This window comes from Rhinoraja longicauda, chromosome 30, assembly GCF_053455715.1.
Source record: "Rhinoraja longicauda isolate Sanriku21f chromosome 30, sRhiLon1.1, whole genome shotgun sequence".
NCBI lineage: Eukaryota > Metazoa > Chordata > Chondrichthyes > Rajiformes > Arhynchobatidae > Rhinoraja > Rhinoraja longicauda.
In genome coordinates this window covers 23141155-23161929 of record NC_135982.1, presented here as the reverse complement: position 1 = coordinate 23161929, position 20775 = coordinate 23141155, and the positions used below count along the sequence as shown (strand labels likewise).

At 48.0% G+C, this 20775-nt stretch overlaps 1 protein-coding gene across 4 annotated transcripts in view; it reads left to right on the top strand.

Moving 5' to 3' along the window:
* Nucleotides 1-20775, top strand: part of LOC144608145 (paired box protein Pax-7) — a 126273-nt gene that overhangs the window by 93715 nt on the left and 11783 nt on the right. For all 4 annotated transcript variants that reach the window (XM_078425558.1, XM_078425560.1, XM_078425559.1 and 1 more), the window contains one exon: nucleotides 17474-17720. In XM_078425558.1, coding sequence (XP_078281684.1) covers nucleotides 17474-17720 — 247 coding nt within the window. The remainder of the gene's footprint in view (nucleotides 1-17473; nucleotides 17721-20775) is intronic.

Sequence of the window (20775 nt, the reverse complement as noted above, 5' to 3'; positions counted from 1 at the left end):
AGAACTCAGTGTAGCTGCTTCAGATCACTGGCATACTTCACATCAGGTACATAAAGTGTTCTGAAGCACCAGTACTGTGGGGACATTGTGGGGTGGAGAAAGATGGGTCATACGTTCCTGCCCTGGTCTCTCCTGCTTTCACTTTGTAAATCTTTGCCTCCTCCTCTATTTGTCAGGTTAAATTCTGGTTTCTGTTTTCCCCGGTGAGCTCTGTGGTACAAACATTCTCCGCATTGCTCTATGTTAGTGCTTCCACTTAATTAACGCAGTGAGCAGTTTTATCAAAGTAAATGCCAAGATGAACAAACAGCAGTCAGTCGAGCCTCTCCTAATCAGCACTCTGTTTCCCAAACTGTTTGATACTTGCTCTCTCTCCCTCTCTCCCTCTCTCTCTCCCCCTCTCTCTCTCTCTCCCACTCCTTTCTCTCTCCTGCTCTCCCTCCTCTCTCTCCCTCCCTCTCCCCATCCCTCCTTCTCCCCTCTCTCTCTCTCCCTCCCTGTCTCTGTCTATCAATCTCTTTCCTTTTTTTCCCTCTTCCACACTCCCTCTCTCTCTTTCTCCAATACCCTCTCCCTCTCTCTCTCCCCACTCTTTTTTTCTCTCTCGCTTCCACCAAGTGCTACAACCTCTCTCTTTCACTCATTTTCTCTCCCCACCTCCCCCCTTCCTGCCTCCCTCATTCTTCTTCCTTCATTCCTGTCCTATCATCCTCCTCACTGCCTCTCTCTCTCTCTCTCTCTCTCTCTGTCTCTTTCCCTCCCGCTTCACTCTTTCTGGTCCTCCCTTCTCTCCACCCCCTTCATCCAATCACCCTAATTGTCTCCCAATCCTTCTCCTCTCATCCCCTCTCCCAGAGCCACTGCAAGCAGCCGCCCCTCTGACACAGCGTCCGGCCTGACCCACTGCCTGTTGTTCGAGAGGCATTAGACGTGGTGACAACCAGACAGATATCGAAAGCCTACTCAAGAAGGAGAGGTCAATTGGCCGCATGTGCTTTCCATTAGTTACAAATACCAGACTGACAGGGGCGGGCCCTGTAATTAATCCCTGCTCTCCTGTGAGCCCTGGCTCCTTCCTATTCTCACCCTGTGCCTGCAATGGGGCTGAACCACAGCGTAACATCCACCATTGTTCTTCACTACCTTCGGCGGGGCTGCAAGATTGTTTGGTCTTTCACAATCCAGGCAAGATCACAACAAGCACAAAGCCAGCCAGATTCCCTCATTCCAAAAGCATGGACTCTGCCTCACAGACGGATGTTCCTCGGCCCATCAGGCCCGTGCCAGCTCTTCTTCAATTCATCTATTCCCCCACTCCTGCATTCTTCCCATGCAGCCAAGTGTAAAACACAAAGTGCTGCAGGAACTCAGCGGGGCAGACAGCATCTGTGGAGGGAACGGCCAAATGATGTTTTGGGTTGGGACCCTTCTTCACAGATGCTGCCTGACCTGCTGAGTTCCTCCAGCACTTTGTGTTTTGCTCATGATTCCAGCGTCTGCAGTTCCCTGTGTCCAGGCAGCCTGGTATTGCTTTCCACCTGAAGTAGTGATCAAATCCCATTGGGGATAAATAAAGTATGGGCTCTCTTCCTCGACATTTCAGGCAGTGTATAGAGAGAGATCAGCACAGTGACTAACCCAGCTCGTGTACAAGAATGACCTTTACTTCCTGTCGTACTTTGCCCAGTATACATCAGGTGTAAGGCACACTCTGTGAAAATATGCAGTGCGAGTGAGTTGTGCTGGGAATGAATGTGCATGTAGTGTACGGATGTACATGGGAGTGGGAAGGAGTGTGATTGTGACTCAGAAATCTGTAGTGTGTGCATGTCTGCATATGTTCAAAGCTGGGTTGTATTGGTGTCCTTGTGCAATTACGTTCAAATGCTCTGAATTAACTTACACGTGTTTATATATGTGGATTTATCTTTTAGCATTTGCAGCATAAGAATATGAGTGACCCTAAGAATTTAGTTTAGTTTTCGAGATACAGCATGGAAACAGGGTCCTCGGTCCACTGAGTCCACGCTGATCATCGATCACCCATTCGCACTAGTTCTATGTTATCCCACTTTCTCATCCACACCCTACACACTGGGGGCAATTTACTGAGGCCAATTCACCAACAAACCTGCACACCTTTGGGATGCGGGAGGACATGAAGGAAACCCACGCAGTCACCGGAGAAGGTGCAAACTCCACATAGACAGTACCCGAGGTCAGGGTCGAGCTCTGGCACTGGGAGGCGAGCTCTGGCACTGGGAGGCAGCACCTCTGCCAGGTGCGCCACTGGGCTTCCAATTTGGATCTGTTTATTTATGTAGGTGAACATAGTTGCATGTACACGTCCATGCGTGCACCTACACCAGCAGTCTCCAAGGTAAATCACTGTGGTATCCTTAAACTAATGTACATTTTGAAGCAGTACTCTGGATTAAATCTAGTCTCTCAGAATTGGCAATTTTTAATTAAACATGTTTCTTTTGGCACTCACAGGGTTAAAAAAACCTTTCTGACTGCACGTTCAGGGTTAAATAAGTGTCCACTCAAGATCAAAATACATTGTTTAAGGCCGCGCCCAAACATAGTCAGTACTGACCTGGGTTAAGCCTGTGTCCAAGTAAAGTTGGCTCAAGCCCAGAAAAATCAGCACTCAAAAAGTTGGCTCCCAATGTCCACTGGAGTCAACACTGTAAGGGTTAAAGCTGCACCTCGTTATGGCAGCACTCTCAAAGTTAACTCCACCTCGTCAGATTCTGGGTCAGTCTGAAGAAGAGTCCTGACCCGAAACATCGCCTGTCCATTCCTTCCAGGGATGCTGCCTGACCTGCCGAGTTCCTCCAGCACTTTGTGTCGTGCCATCGGGTGAAACCCTTGCCCACTCAGAGTATGCACTTATCGGATTAAACCTGTACACACTCAGCGATGGCACTCGCAGAGTTAAAAAATCCCACCTCCACTCAGCGGTGGCATTGACAGGGTTAATCCTGTGCCCACTCAGAATTCTCAGCTGGTGCCTGCTCCAAGTGGCTGCCCGTCTTCACAGACTCCAGCTGAGCCTATTTCACTATTTATTTACATGTAATTATGTCTGTAAGGTGCAGTTATTAACTCTGTCAACAGCAATTTGCTTTGACATTTCTCACTTTGTCTCTTACCCACTATTCTCGCCTAAAACGGCTTGCCACTCATAACCTGCACTGTTTTTTCCTCCCTTCATACTGTGTCGTAAATCCATAGCAAACCTGCGCTTCACTGTTAAACCCAGCGCTTTTGCTCCCTGATCAAATGTCTAGCTAGCTGTGCAATGAAAGTGTTTTTTGATACTTGTTAGTGAAGCCGAATTCAGGGGCTGGCAGTTTTTCAAAATACATTTCTGTCAGAGATTTTTTGAAATGAAATCTTAATGTGAAATATTAACCTCCCATTAATCGGTCATAGTTTATAACAGCAAGCAGCTGTTACAGTGTTGTTATCTCAGTAAACCTCAAAATATGCTGACAATTTCACATTCAGACACTGCACTTGAAGGAGGTGGGGTGGTGGGGGGGGGGGGGGGACTCTGCAGATGGCAGCAGGAAAAGGGTGAGAGTCAATTGGGAGGCAGTTTCTTGCAACTTACTTAGCCCCCTTCTCCCAAATGGAAAGTACAAGCGGCTGGTCTATCATCACGAGCAAAAACAGTCCCACTGGGCAGTGTTTGATGCCCTTAAGGTGCCGACTCTCCCTGGAGTCCAGACCCCAAACTAAATATCCATTCATCACGTGTGATCATCAGTCACACAGAGGCGTGCTGGCCTCTTTGCCAGCTACCGACCTGTTTTGCCCACTGTGCACAGTCATTTCTGATCTACCAAGAGTTTTAGAACAGTGTTCAGCAGCTAAAATCCCAACAGATTCTCCCACGGATTCGGGTGCACTTAAACAAATTATGAATCCAACCCCCAGCCCAGAAGAGATTGACTAACCTGTTTCCTGCCACAGCCTGAACCTGGGATCTTGCTGGCAGTTCTTTCTCTCCGTACCCCACTGAGTGAAGCATTCCTCTCGTGAGCCTGCGGGTGTTTGGTGTCAGCTCTATCAGTACAGTAACACACACAGTATCTTAATTAATACACCAGATTCCTTTTGTCATTACTGCATCACAAACACGAACAGAAAATGTTTGAGAAACAGCTGCCATGTGCTCCGTTCTCTGGCGTACAAAATCTCACCCTAGGGTCAAAGATAATGTTTATCACAGTCCCCCCTCTCTCTCTCTCTCTCTCTCTCTCTCTCTCTCTGTCCCTCTCCTGTTCTCTCGTTCGTTATCTCTACACAAGCCCAATGAGAGGAACGACATTCATCTCGACAACCGGCTATTATTTTTTCAGACACTGTATTTACACCAGGGGCTCTGGTGAACGTATTCACTGCTATATCTAACGATGGATGGGGAGAGAGGGATTGCTGAGCAGATTTGTGTCTCTCCCACTGCTCCAAGTCTCTGTGGACAACATCCAGCTTTGTAATGATCCCTAATCATGCTTCACTCTGGGGTATTGATCACAGGACCCAGGACCAGGGAAGATTAATCCTCCACAATTCAGGGACAATTTTACCAGGAGACTTCCAAATAAATCTGGGCTGTTTGATGTGGTGCCCATAGTAATCAGCACCAGACCACAGAAACATGAATATAATCAACAGCAAGAGCAATGCAAAGATCTATGCTGAATCATGTAGAACAGACACTGGAACAGGCAAACAAAAGTTTGTTAAAGAGGGAGTATTTTGGAGGAGGGGGTGATCCGGAGGCAGGGTGGTTTAGACACTGACCTCAGGCACTCGGCTGCTGAAAGCATGACCAGTAGAGGGAACAAGGATATACATGAGCCTGCTCTGTTTGACAGCAAAATGAGGTCAATGACCAATGATAGGATACTGTTGCAACCCTCCACCCTTCCCCCCATCACTGTGACCTCCAGTCCCTCCCCATCTCTGTAACCTCCACCCCTCTCCACATCTCTGTAACCTCCACCCTTCTCCCCATCTCTGTAACCCCCACCCCTCTCCCCATCTCTGTAACCTCCACCCCTCTCCCCATCTCTGTAACCTCCACCCCACTCCCCATCTCTGTAACCTCCACCTCTTTCTCCGTTTTTCCAACTTTCAGATTTCTCATCTTCAACTCTGTACTCCTCCAGTTCTGAACTTCACTTTGGTTTATGCTTCACTGTAAGGGTTGCCTGCATCTAACTTCTGAGGTCCAAAGCTTTTAATTACCCCCTAGCTCACTACCTTCTTAAAACCTACGTCTTTGATCGAGCCTTTGAGTATTCATCCTAATATCTCAAGCTCAGTGTTCTACTTTGTTTGACGTGCTTTTGTTGAGCCAATTTACCATGTTGAAGACTGCATATAAATTCAAAACTGATGAGATATTATGAAAGGTGTGTAATTCATCCAATTATCCAACAATATTACATTATTTTCTTTGGCAGTTGGGAGGGATGATACCGCTCGTCTAGAATAAATTCTCATTGTTGCTTCGAAGGACTGGGGATCCAGAGGGGGCATCTTGGATGCTCATCCTAATAATATCACTGGCAGCTCAGTGGCACAGGGGTAGAGTCGCTGCCATACCGCACTGGGTTCAATCCTGACTTCGGTCTGTATGGAGTTTGTATGTTCTCCCTGTGACCCTGTGCTTTTCTCTGGGTGTTCCGGTTTCTTCCCACACTCTGAAGATGCACAGGTTTCGTAGGTTAATTGGCGTCGGTAAAATTGTCCTTAGTGTGTAGGGTAGTGCTAGTGTCACTATAGCTGGTCGATTGTTGGTCGTTGCGGACTCAGTGGGCCGAAGGGCCTGTTTCCGTGCTGCATGTCTAAGGTCTAAAGTAAAGCGACTGCAGAGGCAGTTAGTAGTCTTCTTGCGCACGGAAGGCAGAAGGTTTCAGACAAAGTTTAACGCTCAGTCCCGATCACCAGCAAATACTGACCCTTCTTTCTGAGTCTGCAGAAGGGTCTCGACCCGAAACGTCACCCATTCCTTCTCTCCTGAGATGCTGCCTGACCCACTGAGTTACTCCAGCATTTTGTGTCCACCTTCTTTCTTTGCTTCCTCTAACCAGTTCCTGTCAGCATATCCTTAACCCCATTCACTTCCTGTTGTTTGTACAGTATACCATTTCCTGGGACAGTAGTGACTACGTTAATGCTATGCCCCACCTGGTCCCAAGTCCTCCAAAGATCACCCTTCTTCATCCTCTCCTATCTGAGCCACACCCTCCTCCCCCTCTGCACACTCTAACTCTACCCATGGTTGTGACCTTCCCACCCTCTCACCTCCTTCTCCCCGGTCCCCCCCCCCTTTCTCTTCCCCTATCTCCCTCTCATCCTCCCATCCCCTCTCCCTCTACACTCTCCCATTATCTCCCTCTCCTTTCTCTTCCCTCTCTTCCATTTCCCCTGCACCTCCCTCCTCCTCCCCTCCCTCTCCTCTTTCCCCCATTCTCTCTCCCTCTCATCCCATCCCCTCTCACTTTCCTTTTTCCCTCCTCCCTCCCTTCCTCTCATCTCCCCTCTCCTCCCTCTGTCCCTCTTCTCTCCCTCTCCTTCCTCCGATCCTCCCATCCCTCCATTATCCTCCTCACACCCCTCTCCCACCATTCTCTCCCACCTTCCCTCCCTCCCATCTGCTCTCTGCTTCCCTGTTTCCCCCTCACTGACCTCACCGTCCCTTCCCATCTCCTCTTTCCTATCCCCTTCATCCCCTCATCCTTTCTAATGCTATGTGCTCACCTCTTCCCCTTCCTCCTGCCCACTCCTCCCGCTTCCTTCAATTCCCTCACCATGTGCTCCTTCTGCAGCTTTTCACTTTTCATTAACTCCCTGCAGCCAATTAGCCAAGTGACATAGAGACCAGATAGAAATCATCTTTGTCATCTGTTCTCTGCCAGACAGAAGCCAGCAAGGCTCAGTCACAAACGCTGTCCAGTCCAGGTCTATTAATTAGAACAGATTGAATGAGGCGTGAAAATCCCCATAATTGCACACAGCACAATTTTGAAGCTCATGAATTTGCTTTATTTTGGCTGAAAGATATCCTGACACCTCCTCCCAGTCCCTTTCCAGGGTTCTCCACCTGGGAATCACTGAACTTTTAATTTCTATTAACTGTGTGAAGTTTCTTCTGTTTGTTTCCTGTACTAAGACCTGTAATAATTCAGAGAACATTAACCTCCCATTGTTCACCAGTTGAGTCAGGTACAACTTGGTGACAAACCCAGTGAAGCTCTCTCTCTTTGGTGTCGCATCAAACTTGGATTAGACACCGAGTAACTGCTCACCTGGACTGCCTCTTCTGCTCTACTCGTCAAGATGGGTTTCTGTTTGTTGCGTGAGATTGATGATTTAGTACTGCAATGTGTTTTTGGGAGGTGCTCTCACGAAATATTGGCAGGAATATTACTGTGGAACGAAAGGAAGGTTTCAATGGGAGTGAAGGCTAGCATTTACCCAGGTGCATTGCCAAGAGTCAAGAGAATGTTTAATTGTCATATGTACCGTCAATGAAATTCTTATTTGCTGCAGCTTAACAGGCACAAACACGCAATGATGCACGGATAAATATACAATAATTTAAAATACCATAACTTAAAACCGGAGTCTGTTGTGCAACAAAGACAGTCTATTGATGATCATAGTTTCTAAGGTTAGGGTTGTGAAGTGTACAAGAGCCTTATGATTACTGGGAAGAAGCTGCTCTTGAACCTGGAGGTCCTGGTTTTCAGACTCCTGTACCTTCTTCCTGATAGTAGGAACAAGATGAGAGTGTGGCCAGTGTGGTGTGGATCTTTGATGACATTCGCTGGCTTTTTGAGGCAGCAACCTCTGTAGATCCCTTCGATGGTGGTGAGATCAGTACCCATGATGGACTGGGTCGCGTCTACCACTCTCTATAATCTCCTTCATTCCTGGGTGTTCAAGTTGCCGAATTGGGCCATGATGCAACCAGTCAACGTGCTCTTTACAGTGCACTGTGGAAGTTCAAGAGAGTATTAGTTAATATAACTCTCTCTTGCTGCAGGAATGGTGAGGCTCAGAAGTTATGTGGTTATTATATACTTAGAGAAAAAAAATAGGTGCAGGAGTAGGCCATTCGGCTCTTTGAGCCAGCACCGCCATTCAATATGATCATGGCTGATCATCTAAAATCAGTCCCGTTCCTGCTTTATCCCCATATCCCTTAATTCCTTTAGACCGTAGAGCTAAATCGAACTCTCTCTTGAAAACATCCAGTGAATTGGCCTCCACTGCCTTCTGTGGCAGAGAATTCCACAGATTCACAACTTGTTGTTGTGTTGCAGCTCAAGTGTAGTGCTAGATGGGGTTTCCTGGGGCTCGGTTCACAGTGACACCAATCAGGATGCCTGCCTCGCTGGGGCTTCTCAGCAGAGCGACGCTCGGCACAGCTTCTACACAGGGTCATCCCAACCAGTGTCCTCTTGTTTGCTGAATGCAACTTCACTGCTAGCCAGGAGAGGGAGCGTCGGGCAGAGGGTGCTCCATCTGCATCACCTGGTGGCAGCAAGGTGGGGCGGTGGGCAGTAGCACGGTGCCACCCTGAGCGAGAGGATGAGTGGGTGACTGAGTCAGTCACTGAGGGAGGGGTAGTGACAGCCATGTTGTCACCTCAGCGGGAGGAGGTGTGTCAGCGAGTCCTAACTCAGTCACCACTGGAAGAGGAGAGAGTGGAGAAGTTCTGTCTCTTCTCCCTGGAGCGGAGGAATATCGAACATCATGAAGGTTGAAGATAGGTTAGACGGCAGGACACTTTTCCCCGTATCAGAAGTAGATGAAACTAGACGACATTGGTTTAGGGTAAGGGGGAAGATATTGAGAGAGGATAGGAGAGGAGCTTCCTCACCCAGGGAGTGGTGTGTACCTGGAACGCCCGAGAGCGGTTGAAGCAGGTCACTGATAGCATTTAGGAAGTTTCTAGATATTGCTTTGGCATAGAGGCCTGTGGACCGTGCTAGGTGATGGGGTCAGTTGGACGACATGGACAAATTGGGCCAAAATGACCTGTTTCCATGCCGTGCAATGTTATGGTGGGTGTGTGACCTCGGATGCTGACTCAGCCACTCAGTAGGGGAGCAGTGACCGTGGGTGTGATCTGAGTCATCCAGTGGGTGAGGGCTATGGGACAGGGTGCTGTCACCCAGTGGGTGAGGGCTATGGGACAGGGTGCTGTCACCCAGTGGGTGAGGGCTATGGGACAGGGTGCTGTCACCCAGTGGGTGAGGGCTTTGGAGTGGGTGCTGTCACCCAGTGGGTGAGGGCTTTGGGACAGGGTGCTGTCACGCAGTGGGAGAGGGCTTTGGAGTGGGTGCTGTCACCCAGTGGGAGAGCTATGGGAGTGGGTGCTATCACCCAGTGGGAGAGCTATGGGAGTGGGTGCTGAATGGGGATGAGAGGCGACATTTTGTGCTCGCTCCTTGTGATACGCCAAAGGGTTAAACTGAGTTTTAAGAAATCAGCTTCCATCAGCAAACTGTAATATGAAAGTGAAGGGATTAAAAGTCATGAAATTAGCTCCATTTGTCAGTCACTCAGCCCGTCCCGTAAAGCTGCAACTTGGGCCCTCCTTTCATTGCCATCAGCTCGGTCACAGATTCCATTGTAAAGTGATGTGCAAATTACTCCCCTCAATGCAGTTGTTGTCACATTTAGACCCAGTTTCCAATTGTTTCTTTAAAACGTAGAACTGCCCCCACCCTTCTCTCTCTCAGATACTGCCCCGAGCGTTCAATGCTTAAAGATCTTTAAAGAGCTGGATTTTGTGCCCGGTGTCCTTCTCCTGCTTGTCCCTTCCCTCACACCCTCTCTCCACACTCGCTGCAGATCACAGGGGCTGATTGATAGCGTGGAGGGCAGGCTTCTAAAGCCGGGACTATCAGCGCAGCAAACAGCGTCGCCCCAGGCACCACTGACTGCCCTTGTCACTCTTTGTACTTTGACTTTCTTTCACGTTTCATTCAAACCACAGAGGAGACCCGAAAGATCTCGAGAAACCTCGTTTGGATCCAATAAGTCACTCTGCGTAGTCTATTATTTGTGGCCGCAGGGGGTGACGCGCTCTCCAGATACAGAGTGTGGAGAGAACGCAGAGAGAACTTGAAACCTTAATCAAAATCAATTGCTAACAGTTCCCAATCCTCGACACCACACATCACACAGGAATGCTCCGTATACAAAACACTTATTGCCCAGACGGAGTGAAAATGCTTCTTAATATCACTCAGATGAGCATAAAGGTTGTATTATAGGCCTGTAATAAAACCTGTTCGCAACACGAGGAACTGCAGATGCTGGAATCTGGAAAACACTAAGTACTGGAGGAACTCAGCCGATCAGGCAACATTTGTGGATGAAATGGACAAACACATACCATTCCCTCCACAGATGCTGCCTGACCCACGGACCCAAGCCTGTTGGTCGGGTAATTAACCATTCCTTATCGCTTCCACACCAGCCCAGGCCATGAAAGTGGAACTCTCTCCCATTCTTGCATTAAGTTTACCAAGCAGAGGTTGTAGGGAGTGGATGAGAAAGTGGGGAAACGGAACTAGCCTTGGGGTTGCATTTTTAAAATCTTAAGGATATAGTATGGAAACAGGCCCTTCAGCCCACCGTGTCCATGCTAACAGTCGATCACCGGTTCACACTAGTTCTATGTTATCCCGCTGTCTCATCCACTCCGTACACACGGCAGACAATGTACAGAGGCCAAGTAACCTACAAACCTGCACGTCTTTGCGAAGTGGGAGGAAACCGGAGAAAACCCGCGTGGTCACAGGGAGAAAGTGCAAACTCCACACAGACAGCACCCGAGAACAGGATCACACCTGGGTCTCTGTGAGGCAGCAGCTCTAGCAGCTGCACCACCCATTTCTGGAGCTTTTTGCTGAATTGAGTTCAGAAAACTAACCAGCACATTCAAACGAAGAAGCATCCACGGGCCAGGTAGCGGATCACTGGTTAATGACCTGGGGAGGAGATTTTGGTCGAGTCTTTTGTGCGGCAAGAGTGTTTAATTATCATATGTATGAAGGGCTATCATAACGTTTAAGAAACATTTAGACAGGTACATGGATGGGATAGGTTTAGAGGGATATGGGCCAAACACAAACAAGTGGGACTTGTGTAGATGGGGCATGATGGTCAGTGTGGGCAAGTTAGGCCCAAGGGCCTGTTTCCTCACTGTATGACTCGATGACTCTAACAGCAATGAAACTAAGACATTTTTCCATGCTGCTGCTTAACAAGGCCATAAACGCAATAACACACAGTTAATATTCAATAATATAATTAATTAATAACAGTTATGCAATGTAACCTTTCCCTTTCTAACCCAGTGAAATTGAGACCAACTGAACTAATTCTTCACAGATGATCCATTTTTTGGATATCTTTGAGTAATGCTTGGACCTGTATGAAATTTTCAACAAATTATCAGTTGATAACAAGGATATGGAGAGAGCAGGCATGCGATTTTGACTCTCAGACGTTGGGGAGCTGGGCAGGAAGTTAACATGGAGAGCCTCAAAGATCTGGAGGGCCTGTGACGGGTGCCAGTGATGCACACCGGTGAGGGTAAAGGTGGGGTGGGTCAACGTGTGCTGCAAGATGTGAACAGAAGGGCTGCTCTTCAGATTCTTGGTCCCATTGGAACAAACTTTTGCCTCAACCATCGCCTCAATTTGATGAGTTCCAGATTCCAACCACACCCTGGGCGAGGAAATCTCTCTACATCTCCACCTACCAACTATCTTAGATTTATGCCTACACCTCCCATCTTTCTCCCTTCGGGTTACAAATATAAGGAAAGGGACGAAAAATATTACCTTTCTAAATTATGTTTACCACTGTCCTTCAGAAGTATTTTAAAGAGCCTTTCCACTGACAAATTAAATTGACCCTTTTATGAGCAATTATAGTACAGGGTGAATGAAATACTCCACTGGCCAATTCTAACATCTGCTTTTATCTTGGGTTTTCAGCATCTGCAGCTTTTTGCTGTAGTTCTCCTTTCTGACTGTCATTTAAACCTATACCCTCATTTAGTGATTCTTCCAGCATTCAATCTTTCCCCACCACCCCAATTGTTCCTTTAATCAATATTACGACCGCCCTTTATCTCTGTCCCTATCTCATCTGGAAACTCAGACAGTTGAGCTTCCACTCCCGCTCTTTTTTGACTATTCCTCACAAGGCAACGTCTAATGTCTGTTTCCAGTTTTTGCTTCTCATTTTTATGAATCTGCACTCATATTTTCATATCGCTGCCAGAATCATTTGAATCCTCCATAAATACACAAGCACGGACTTGCAGTTGAATTGGTTCCAATCTCCCTCCTGTTGAAGTGCAGCCATTCTGGCTTGTGCGGGCCCCAGCTCGCCAGGACAGGCCTCAGTGCTGAAGGAATCTGCAGCCCTTCCACATGCACCGTCTCTCCAGCATGCATTCATCTGCACTGTTTCTCTATTTCCTCTCTCACAAGGGACTTCATGCCCTTGTTTTGCCTGTACATTGGTCTTCTTGTAGACTGTGACCTCCCCACCTAATGGTGGAGTTTTTACAATATGGGAGGAGGCCCTTTGGTACACATACATGTTAACTCCATTTACCAGACCTTCATCCATAGCCTGTAGACACATGGAACTGCAGATACTGGAATCCTGTGTAGAACACAAACTGCTGGAGTAACTCAGCGGGTCAGGCAGTATCACTGGAGGGTCTAGATCTGGAGAAAGGTCCTGATCTGAAATGTTGCTTGTCCATTCTATCCAGAGATGCTGCCTGGTCTGCTGAGTTACTCCAGCAGATTGTGTACCAAATTTGATCCATAGCCTTGTATGATTGAGTGATTCAGCTGCATAGCTAGATGAAGGTACCTGGTCTCAGCACCCATCAGTCGGTGGGGTCCAGACTCGATCTTGCTTCTAGGTGGAAAGTTTTTCCTGAGGTCCCCTCTCAACCTCTCACCTCCAACCCAAAAACTATGCCCTCTCATTTCAGACATGCCCCTAGTATTTTCTGCAGTTACCCATTGATGTTGTTGATCCTATCCACACCTAGAATCACATCAGCAGCTGCAGACAGACCTGTCCATCTCTCGTGGTGTTGAATGCCCCCTTTATAGCTTCTGTCGCTTCCTCTGTCATCGATCCTGTCAGTGATTCACTCTGACTTTGGTGCCCAGAAATTCCATTGATCAATGATCAGAAGCAACAGGAAACACTTTGACCGTTTTGGTACTCCATGTCTGGACCTCCTTGTCTAACACAACATCTCCATTTTTATATTCTGTCCCAATAGATGTGTACCCGAGTCCTTTGTTTACTTTTTTTTAAGACCTTATAAATTTGGTTTGCCACTGTTAATGGATTATGTATGTGTCTTCCCAAACCATATTTAGATTCTTTCTTTGAAGGAGCACATCACCCAATTATGTATATAAAAGTATATTACCTCACACTTAATTATATTGAAGTTAATTTGTAACTCTCTAATTACTTGCCTGTTTGGCAGGTTTATGAATACCTCCTCTATTTTATCAACGCCTCTGGATTAACTGCACCTCCCAATTTGATCGCAGACCATTGATGTCAAATATGAACATCAATAATCCCAGCATCAATCCTTATGGCATGTCAGACTGAACACCTGTTTAAGTACTCTATATTGCATCCATTTGCTCACTATTTGACTTCTGAGCACTGTATAGAAGAAGGATGTTCTGCTACAGGAAGGATGTTGTGATGTTGGGGAGAATGCAGAGAAGATTTGCGAGGATGCGGCCAGGCTTGAGAGACTGAGCTATAGGGACAGGTTGGGCAGGCTAAGTGAGGGGTGATCTTATAGAGATGTACATGATCATAAGAGGAATAGAAAGGGTGATTGCAGAGTCTTTTACCCAAAGAAGCGAAATCAAGAACTAGAGGTTTCAGGTGACAGGGGAAAGATTTAATAGGAACCTCAGGGGCAATGTGGAACGAGCTGCCAGAGGGGGTAATTGAGGCAAGTACTATAACAGCATTTAAAATACAATTGGACAGGTACATGGTTAGGAAAGGTTAAGAGGGATATGTACCAAATGCGGGCAAGTGTAAATAGACTAATGCAGCTATTAACAAAATGGAGTTGAAATCTTACAGTGAGATAAACAGTTCCAAGGATTGTAGAATTATTCTTCACATAATAATCCTTTATTCGTCCCACAACGGGGAAATTTGCAGGGTTACAGCAGCAAAGCGGATAGCAAAATAGATAAGCATTCATTATAAATAAAATAAAAATAATGATCTTTATTTACTGGTCTACTGGGAGCAGTGCTGGTTGTGCAGTCTGACAGCAGCAGGAAGGAAGGACCTTCGATATCTCTCCTTCACACACATAAGCAAGCTGCATAACAGTGCCAATGCCAAGTTTGTAACAGTGGTGCACCCTCTTCAGCTCCCTGCTGCCAGAGTTTACAAGTTCAGGCTGAACCAAGTTGTCAGTAAAGTCAGATGCAATTACTAGGAATTGTTGTGGGAGCAAATAAACTGAGTATCCTCTCCCTGTTTGGGCTCAAACAGAAGGTTACAAATACTATCAGCCTCTATTGACAACACCCCATGAAATTCTCTGGTCCCCTCATGTAGTGAATAATTGGAGAGCTGTTTGTGCTGTTGGCCTGATTGTGGCCGGTTGGTTTAGTAAACCCCCTGACTCTGCCAAGGAGTGAAAGTGTATCTGGGTGGGAATGTGGAGAGTTCGTCTGCAGCTCGTTGTCACGTTGCCGAGCAGTGAAGTGATCCCATGTGCCAAACGCTCACAGCTTGCGATGTAGACAATGTTTTAATAACATTGCAAACTGAAAAAAAACCTCTGGAATTTTATCCAGAGAACAGCAGGCTGATCTTCCATGAGAATTCTGCACAAGTAACGAGTGAATAAAAACTGGATTAATGGTGAGCTGGAGGAACACTTTCATTTGGCATTTTTGCAGCTATCGGCTTTCAGACGGAAGGAACATTTCAGATACTTGCACAAATTTCTTTTCATAAAGTGAAAGCGATATCACCAGCCTGGCCCTCTGAAGGTTCAGACCCCAAACCCATTGGGAAAGGGGTTACTGAGCGACAGTGAGAGAGAGCTGGATTCAACGCTCCCCCCAGCGCTCCCTACTGGCGACAGGATTTTCATTGTTGAGGCAGCTTCCTCACACTGTCACACAATAATCCTCCCTCCCCCTACCCCCCCAGTGCACTCTTACTGACTCCCTCTTTACGAGGGGCTCTGAAAATGACACTCCCTCTCAGAAGGGGTCTCAACAGTCTGACTGCTTCTTTATGAGGGGTCTTTGTAATGCAGACCTCTTTATAATGGGCCCTTACTGCACAAGTACTTCTTTATGAGGGTTCCTGATAAGGAGGCTCCCTCTTCATAAGGGATCCACACAGTCAGTGTGACTCAGTGTAAGGGGTTCTGACCGTGCAAGTCCCTCTTAGTGACTGTGGGACTCCTACTTTATGTGGTCCTTGCAGCACAGCTTTCTTCTCTGGGGTCCCGGCATCGAGACCTTCTGTATGAGGATGCCTGGCAGTGCAAGTCTGTCTTTAACAGGAGCACATGTAAGTGGAACAGATAGCTTGTTGTTTAACAGCCGGGGCTGTTTGTGTGGGTTAAGTAATGGTCCCTGTGGGATTAGCGCTCCCTGAGGCTGTTGGCTCTGAAGTTGCCAAAATTAATTACTTTTTTCCCCTCAAAGAGTGACTATCTCGCAGGGAAAGTGCGAGGTGCCCGAGGGTGCTTTGCGTATCTTTCAGTAAGACGCTTCATTTATCCTCACCTCTCGGAGTTATCGCGCGCACCATCCCATCCGACAGCCCAGTGATACAGCCCGGAAAAACTTCTCCGAGCCGAGCCTTGATCAGGGAGCGAGCCGTCTGTATCCAGCGCCGCTAATCACTGCAGTCTGGTTGTGATTTTGGAGCTGCCCTGTCAGTCTGTGTGACTGACAGCTCGCCAACTCCGAGTTCCCACTGCCCTCTGCTCCCCCACCCACCCTGTGCTGATCGCATAAAACTTTGCAGATGTTGCACACTGTTTGATTTCTACTCAGGAACCATCGTCCTTGCTTTGCACATTCACATCTGGAAAGGGAGAGAAACTAACTGTGGCCAGAAGGTTTTGGTTTAATTCCCTGTGTGTCTGTGTTTAATGGGGTTGTAATTTGGTGTCGATCTGGCAGAGAGCTTGTGTTTTACTCTTTTTGTTTTTGCATTTTGCTCCTTGTGTTTGATCTGCATGTGTACAGTTGACAGTCATCCCATCACCATTCCCACTCCTCTATCCCAGTTCCTGTTCATACCCTATCACCATTCCATCTATCTCTATTTCCCCTTACCCCGTCCATTGTTCTCATATTCCTTATTCCCCCATCCGAAACCTCCCACTCATTTCCCATTCCTGTCACCCTATCCCAACAACCATTTTCCCAGCAACCATTTACCCATCCCAGTTTGCCCTTTCTCCCTCCTCCCCATCCCACCCACAGCCCCTCCATCCCTGCGTTCACCCTGCCATCCTCCCAACATTTACCATCCAGTCTCCCCTCAGCTGTTCCCCACCCAAGTCTCAGCCATTCTCATCCCAAGTGGATGAGAATGTGGAATAACATGGGACGAGTGTGAGCGGGCGTGGGTGGTTGTGGGAGCTGGAGCCTGGGCTGAGGGAGCTGACCATCTGCTTAACCAGAGCACCAGCTTAACGCTGGGGTTTTTTTTGATCGAATGATACTGTATGGAAACAGGCCACACGGCCCACCAAGTCCAGGCCAATCACCCTTTCACACAAGCTCTCCGTTATCCCACTTTCATTTCCACTCCCTACGCACGAGGGACATTTTACAGAGGCCAATTAACCAACAGACCCACACGCTTTGGGATGGGGGAGAAAACCCAGAATACCTGGCGGCAACCCACGCAGTCATAGGGACACAGACAGCACCCGAGATCAGGATCGAACCCGGATGTCTGGCGGTGTGAGGCAGCAGCTCTATAACTGCACCACTGTGCCGCCCAATGTCACCTGGTTGGGGTGGCAATAATAATGTGTGAACCCTCGCTTTCCCCTGTGTTCAACCCACCAGTACCGCTATCCCCTCTCCTCCTATCTCCCCCCTCTTTCCCCTTCTTCTCTTTCACCCCCTGATAAATCTCCCCCCACTCAACCTACCTTAATCCCACCTCCCCTCCTCCCTTTAATCTGCATTTCTCCTTTCCCTTTATAAATCCCATTCTCCGTTGCCACCCCGCACCACCAATCATTTCCTCCCCCACCGCTCGTCTGCGTCTCTGTCTTCCCACTGACCACCCCCTCTGATTCTCTCTCTCTCTCTCTCTCTCTCTCTCTCTCTCTCCGCCCTCACGTCCACAGGTGATGAGCATCTTGAGCAATCCTGCTGCCGTCTCTACTCAGCCGCAGCATGACTTCTCCATCTCGCCGCTGCACGGGGGCCTGGACACCTCGAACCCACTGTCCGCCAGCTGCAGCCAGCGCGTCGACTCTATCAAGGCCGTGGAGAGCCTGCCAACCTCTCAGTCCTACTGCACGCCCGCCTACAGCACCTCTGGATACAGCATGGACCCCGTGCCTGGCTACCAGTATGCCCAGTACGGACAGAGTAAGCATTGCCTGCTGAAACGACCGCAGGGAGGGGTGAGGGGCATGGGTGGGGGCGAGGGCAGCAAAGTGGGAGGGTGGGACTGATGACCCGTCTCCACGTCACACACGGCGGAGCTTCTCGTAGATCGATGGTCCGTGCAGCGTCTACCTCAACCAACAGAGAGCAGGAGGGATACCAGCCCCATATTCTCTGATCACTGCCCCACTGGGGAGGGTGTGTGCCCATTGTGAATATACTCAGCTGCTCAGCACCCCCAGCCAGCACTGGTGCATCAGGCAGATGGAGGGGCATGTCCTGGTGGGTATCTGACCAGAGGGCCCCTCATCAAAGGCACTGACCACGTCCAGCCACAATCCAGAGAAGACTGAACATTAAGCAGGGCCCAACTTGCCTCCATCCTATCCCTGATCTCCCACTCCATGACACCCACTCCTGCCCACAAAATTGCCCTGGAACATCTGAAATATCTCAGCATCCAAGATTTTGCAAGAACAAGTTCAGCATTCTGCTCTGTCTCCAGCCAATGGAGCCGCCAGATTTACCAGCTACCAAGATACATTGTGGTGACTGGGGCAGTGTACACTGGCAGACCTACAGCGATGGGTGTCAGTGTGATACTGATGGATGTATTACATTGGAGAGAGTTGCATTTAGTGATGTCTTGAGTTATGCAGCACGACAACAGGCCCAATTTATCCAGGCTGACTACATTGCTTAACAAAGCTAGTCTCACTTGCCCATATCACTCCAAACCTGTCCTGTCAGTTGGAAGAAGGGTCCTGATCTGAAATATCACCTCTCCATGTTCTCCTTTTTCAGTCAGAGAGTGGTGAAGGTGTGGAATTCTCTGCCTCAGAAGGCAGTGGAGGCCAGTTCGTTGGATGCTTTCAAGAGAGTGCTGGATAGAGCTCTTAAGGATAGCGGAGTGAGGGGGTATGGGGAGAAGGCAGGAACGGGGTACTGATTGAGAGTGATCAGCCATGATCGCATTGAATGGCGGTGCTGGCTCGAAGGGCTGAATGGCCTACTCCTGCACCTATTGTCTATTGTCCAGAGATATTGTCTGCCCTGTTGAGTTACTCCAGCACTTTGTGTCTTTTTTTGTAAACCAGCATCTGCAGCTCCCTGCATCTTCTATCCATGTACCTGTCCAAGTGTCTTTTAAATGTTGTAATTGTCTACTACTTCCTCTGGCAGCTTGTTCCATGTGTGCACCACTCTTTGTGTGGAAAAAGTTGCCCCTTTAAAAGTCTCTTTTAAATCTTTCCCCTCTCACCTTAAATCTATGCCCTCTAGGTTTAGACTCGCAGACTCTAGGGAGCAAACTGTGGCTATTCACTTGTTCATGGCCCTCCTGATTTTATAAACCTCTAAAAGGTCACCCCTCAACCTACTAAAAAGACCCAGCCTATCCAGCCTCTCCTTTTAACTCAAACCCCCCAGACATGGTAACATCCTCACGTCTTTTTTGCACCCTTTATAGTTTAATGATATCCTTGCCATAGCAGAGTGACCAGAACGGTACACAGTACTCGAAATGTGGCCTTACCAACATCGCGTGCAGCTGTAACATGACATCCCAACTACTGTGCTCTGGCTAATGAAGACTAGCGGCCCAAACACCTTCCTCACCATCCCAGCTAACTGTGTCGCCACTTTCATTCAACTGGATGCCTATCTACCTAGATCTCTCTTTTTCTAAAACACCACCCAATGTCCTCCCATTTACTGTGCAAGTCCTGCTCCGGTTCGTCCTACCAAAATGCAACAACTCCTGTTTACCTGAATTAAACTCCTTCCACCATTCCACAGCTTATTGGCTCAGTTAATCAAGATCTCGCTGTCATTGTAGATAACCTTGTTCACTGTCCTCTCTACCACTCATTTCAGTGTCACCAAACAAACTTACTGACCATGTCACCTAAGGTCAGATCAGTTGAATGAATCAATTGTTTCAGTGTTATCTGGAGCAGTGTGTTATATTGGAATTATTTTGAGGGGTGCTTGAGAGAGTGTGTATGTTCACGTGTGCGTATGTGTGTTGTGTACGCGTGTGTGTTTGTGTGCCTGTGTGTGTTTGTATTCGCCTGTGTTTGTGTGTGTGTGCGCGTCTGCATGTGCGCGTGTGTCTGTGTGCGTGCATTTGTGTGTGTCTGTGCGTCTGCATGTGTGTGTGCATACAAGCGAGCATGCGTATGTGTGTGTGTTTGTGTGTGTGTTTGAGAGAGAAAATTATCTCCAAATGCAAAGCTAAAATGGAACCATCAATCAAGGGTGAAGTCACCATGGCTTTGCATTTGTTTCAAAGTTCTGGCATGTAATGTAATGTTTGATGGGATAGACATTAGCTTTGGAATCTGATACAATATTGATATTACGGTTATGCAGAAGGAACGGATTCCCAGCCAGTGATGGAACTGCAAACTCCGCTGACCAGTTCTGTTTGCAGCTCGGATGTTAAACTAATCGCAGCTTCCTGGTGACACAGCTCTTGTCCTTGATGGGTTCAGAGGTTCTTCCTTCCCTCCCCCACTCCCCCCACCATCCTCGTTGTCCTGCCCTTGTACTGTCCTTTCCGACCCCAGCATGGATTCTCCACGCTCCCTCTGCAGCCGCTCCTAATGTCTTTAGCTCCTGCCGTTAAATTGAAACCTTCTGCAGGAGCTGGCTGGATCAATAGCAGCTTTCCCTTTCACCAGGCGCTGCACTGCCCTCTGACCTCCCCACACTTGCCTCTGGATGTGAACGGACATGTGTAGTTGATATAAATCTCGAATAAATACTGCTATCGTCTATTACCAATACCGAACGCCCAGGGGCAGGCAGTCAGTCACACCCTTTACACATGGCCTGGCCACAGACTCTGCACCATTCTGCCAATTTACCTGTGCATTTCAGAATCACCATAGATTAGCACACAAGGGGAGGTAGCCAATCAGCCCATCGTGCCTGTGCTAGCTCTTTGAAAGTTCAGCCGAACCTTCCAATCGCTTCAATATTTCTTTCACCTAGCTCTGAAAAATATTGCCTTTTGACTATTTATACAATTCCC